Source organism: Adiantum capillus-veneris, chromosome 7, assembly GCF_014529385.1.
Source record: "Adiantum capillus-veneris isolate H3 chromosome 7, ASM1452938v2, whole genome shotgun sequence".
Lineage (NCBI taxonomy): Eukaryota > Viridiplantae > Streptophyta > Polypodiopsida > Polypodiales > Pteridaceae > Adiantum > Adiantum capillus-veneris.
Genome location: NC_140937.1, coordinates 110,954,229 through 110,959,005, shown reverse-complemented (window position 1 = coordinate 110,959,005; position 4,777 = coordinate 110,954,229). Strand labels below are relative to the sequence as shown.

General features: G+C 41.7%; 1 protein-coding gene across 1 annotated transcript; it reads right to left on the bottom strand.

Moving 5' to 3' along the window:
• Window positions 1-316: 316 nt before the first annotated feature.
• LOC147454424 (eukaryotic translation initiation factor 2 subunit gamma-like) lies at window positions 317-4,777 on the bottom strand. The gene is made up of 8 exons (XM_086516393.1): window positions 4,597-4,777; window positions 2,594-2,655; window positions 2,405-2,517; window positions 2,195-2,297; window positions 1,770-1,997; window positions 1,437-1,655; window positions 1,073-1,333; window positions 317-848 (listed from the first exon to the last, which is right to left on the bottom strand). The coding sequence occupies exons 1-8, from the start codon at window positions 4,700-4,702 to the stop codon at window positions 549-551; spliced, it is 1,392 nt and encodes a 463-aa protein (XP_086372519.1). The 5' UTR covers window positions 4,703-4,777; the 3' UTR covers window positions 317-548.

The following is a 4,777-nucleotide window of genomic DNA, read 5'->3' as shown; positions in this document are numbered from 1 at the left end:
TAAACATCTTCAAAAAGGCCAAAATGACTTATGAGACCCAAAAAGTGACATCTGGGCAGATTCTAGGGAAGAAACTAACAAGACTGAAACTGAAAGCAAAAAACCTAAAATAGAACGGGGGCGGCAGGACAGGCCGGGGCGGGGCGGGGCAGAGAGAGAGAGAGAGAGAGAGAGAGAGAGAGAGAGAGAGAGGCCTCTTACTATTTCTTTCCACCCACATGGCAAGGTTTGACACAAGCATGCTCTTTTTACACAAGCTCAAAAACCTCCGCATCAACACTCCCTTTCTCTCAAAAGGCAGTGCCAACAAACAAGCTCAAGAGAAAAATATGTATTAACATAAAAGAAACCTCTGCAATTTGCACAACAAAAACACGATACAACACAAGGCTTCAATGAGAAAAAGCATGAATAATATTTTCCCTGTCTCCTCCTCCACTTCACAAAAATTGTACCTAGCAACTCTCTACCAGACCACATTGCTCTGCCTCGAAAACTTTCTTAGAACGTGTACTTCTCTTCTCTGCCTTTTCCTTTTGGTGTGCTCCCTATGCAACCGGCGGTAATTCCAAAGTGTGACCTGCTTGAATCTGACCCCAACCAATAAGCCGCCAATGTTTTTCCACCCTCCTACTTAAAGCAACCTTCTCTCCTTTACTTGTGCAAACAGGAGACATGAGCTGAAGCTTTGCCACATCATTTTTTACCGCTACAACACGTGCACCCGTAGACATTGATCCGATGTTCAACATCAAAACCTCACCTTTTGTGAGTTTTGTGACCCTCCCTTGCTTCTCAGCACCCTTGATTTTTACTCCTAGGAGCCGGCGCAATAGGAAAAAGTTTATCTGAAAAAATAAAAGACAAGAACAACAAAATTCACTTCTATAACGATTAAGAAACCAAACAAGCTCTGGGCACTATAATCAGACACCGTCAGCAAGAGAATCACATTTGTCCAGTCTAAATACAGGCACAAGGACATTTCACACAAACTTTCCTACAAAACTAATCATACATGCATGTATACGATACACAGACAACATGCAAGTCTTCGCAAATTAGTACAAACCTCAAGCTCTAAATAAACCTCAGGTAGCACCCCACACTCTCCCAAAACTTGACCCACAAGCCGATCAGCCCGGGTCAATGTTGGGTCTACAGTTGTACCCACACCTATAAGCCCACCAGGAACAGCAAACTGCAGTTCATTTGCCTCCGCATAGAGCGATATGATTCTCGAGAAGATTGGTGTGCATTTAATATTATTGCTTTCATCTTTCACCACGATTCCAGGTCGAACCTCAATTTTCTGTCCCACCCTCAAGACACCCTGTTACAAACACACCCAAAGAGGTCCACCTAAGAGAGACATCATACCAAAAAAAGCCCCGTCTCAGATTGATTATTCATGATGTTCAAAAGCAAACACAAACCTTTAAAATACTTCCTCCGGCCACTCCTCCTTTGATCTCATCAACTTCAGCACCTGGTTTGTTGACATCAAAAGACCTAATAATTATCATATTAGGTGGATCGATGAAGTTACGCTCTGGAATGGGAATTTTGTTCACTATGTACTCGCACACAACATCTATATTGTACTTCAGCTGTGCTGATATTGGGACAACAGGAGCACCACCTGCTATTGTCCCCTGCAAATGCCAAAAATCAATCAGCCCTAGCTCAGAAGGTTGATACAACACTAGCTCTCAAATTACACCTTCCATTCAGATCAAAACAAAAACTCCTTCCAGTGAGAAGTAAACCTCTATAAATTTCTGTATTGCTTCATGCTGATTTAAAGCCACACTCTCTTGGACAAGATCGATCTTGTTCTGCAGTATAATAATGTGCTTCAGCCTCATAATTTCCACTGCGGCAAGATGCTCTGATGTCTGAGGCTGAGGACAGCTTTCATTTCCTGCAATCAACAGTAGAGCTCCATCCATGATAGCTGCTCCATTCAGCATAGTAGCCATGAGAATATCGTGCCCCTGCGAGCAAAACACTGTTATAATTAACATGGCACGGCAAGACCCTTTCTCAAGAGCATAAAAATGACTAAAGACCTTGCTGATAACTATGTTCTGTAGAGCTGCAAATGAGTCTAGCTTAAAGAAGAAACTCAGAACAAACTTAGGCTCAAACCAACAGAATGCAACTTCTTGTTCAGTCAAAAAGGTGGACTTACTGGGCAGTCTACAAAAGAGACATGTCGTAGAAGCTTCATACGAGCATTCTCAAACCCAGGTACGTCACAGAGAGGGCTATCTTCCTTCCCACTTCCATAAGCCCTGCTCACAGATAAGAAAGTACTTGTGACTTGATGATGTAAATGGAATATATAGCTGGCACAAAATTAGCCATACAAATTTCTCTAAAATAGAAAGAAGCCTCTTACTTGTAACACATAGGCCTTGGACATCTTTCATCCTCGCATACATATATCTTAGCATTTGCATAACCAAGTTTGATGGTAATATTGCGCTCCAGTTCATTTTTGAACCTCACCGTCTATGGCATAAGAAAAACGTCAAAAATCATGCCACTGAAAACCTAAGTTGTGACTAGAAGGAAAAGGCAAGCTCACCTGCACTCCAGAAATAGCCTTCACCACTGTTGACTTCCCATGAGCCACATGCCCAATGGTGCCTGCTCCACCAATAGAGCGGATGAGAACAGGTGAGAACAATGCAAAGAAAGATGCTTGCTGAACACATAAAACAACACAGAGTCTCACAAAGCCACTTTCCATATATTTAGGCAACCAACCATACATAAGCCATATTAGATAAAAGGTATGTGAATGATGCACATTCAGTGTCTACCCAGTACGTTTGAAGAAAAAATTTTGAGAAAACATATACCTTCATAGGGTCGAAAAGGTCAAACCTCACGAACTATAAAACAGGCTAAAACCCTTGAACAAAACACACAATCAACACATCACACACATATGTTTATGATTGAGTTTCATAAAGGACAAATATAGCTTTTTTTATTTCTTTTACAAAGACAAAATAGATTAAGAATGAATTTCAAAGAAAGAGATGGGCCAAACAAATGGAAGAAGATAACTTGCATGAAACTCATCTCTTTTTACAAAAGAATAACTTCAGTCATTCACATGAAGGAAAGAAATAACACACAAAACAAAAAGAATAGTCAAAATAAATGAGAGAATTTTGCTTGCATCAAATTCATGTATCTTTCAAAAACGGAACTCAATTTTAGAGTCACTCAGGCACAAGGGATGAGGCTACTCTGTCGTGCCCTTGCTACAACTAGTACTGACTGTGCAGTGAGCACTCTGTTCACTAGTCACCACCCCTTCTTGCTAAACACACGGGTCAAACCCATAAAGAAATCCAAGGGCCATGCCTTGCTACATTGAAACAAGAAAAACAATCACTAACCCAACGAGCTCATTGAGCGAGCTTAGGCCCTGCAAGGGGTGTGAACGCAGGAAAAATGCACATTTAATCCCCTGTGTATAGACGATGGATATCGCAAAATGAACAATGAAGTACCTGAGAGCATCTGGCATTAAAAAACGCATTCCTAGCCCATTTCCTCCACATGGCTTTAGTAGCTATGTGTACACCTACTCCTGTGTCTAAGATGGCTACAATACTTTCCACTCTAGGAATGAATGATCACAAGGGAGTCGTACGTTGGGGCCAATTCATATCGTATTCTCGCCTGAGTCAAGGATAAGCCCTGATTGTCTTAAAGGCAATTGCAAGTTATAGACTTATGTTGCTCATCCAAAAAACATCATCATCATTACCTCCGTCATACTATGACAGAAATGCATGGGTACAATAAATAAAAGTTCCATATACTGAGTTATGTTGTAGCTCTAGAAATGGAGCGCAGACTCCCCCAACGTTTTAGGGCCAAATAATGTCATGTGTTAAACAGAGAAAACAGAGTTTACTACTGATCTTTCAAAAATGCTTCCTAAAAAATTAAAAAAATCCCAAAACTTGTGCAAATGTGTGGCAATGCCCATAAAGTAAACTGGGTGTTGCCCAATGCTGCACCAGATAGCCGCAGGAACTTTACGGCTCTACTGAGCTTTTGCTTCTAGTGCCCTCATTATGTCCGAACCTACAGCATAGCTAAGATTGTAGCGAGCGTGCACAACTCTCATGAGTGAGCATCAAAACACACAATAGACTACATATCAAACAATGAACACATGTACTACGAGAATAACTGTCGGGATATAAGCTACCGTGTATCTAGCTGCTTTTGATCTGCAAGAAGAGGCTGAAAAACACACTATGGCCCTCCCTGTCTAACAATTTCATGCTTGTTGTAGAGAGAAAGATGTAGTTAACCAGAAGATAAATTTCCCTAAAGAGACCACAGCCGATCCAAATCAGCAGTGTGACTGGGAAGTAAAGAACCCTATCAGGGCTGCAACAACTCGCCTCCAGAGACACAACATCACAGCCAGACGATGAGGTATCAATAACTTTATACAAGATACAAGCTTGCTCCAAAGACCATCGCCACGATTCAAAACAGACGGCGACCTCCAAAATTGATCAACCACAGAATGTGCAGATGAGAAAGATGGGTTACCAATATTCATGGTGGCCTGGCGAGAGATGACCTCGGGAGAGAGAGGGGTGAGCTGTGTAACGTCCAGTTTGCTTAAATCCTGCTCCATCAAGCCTCGCTTCGCCATGGCTGCCGAAGCGCTGATCTCCTCTCTTTCTTCGCTTCCTCAGAATTGTGCTAGTCTCTGTAAAATCTTTGAATT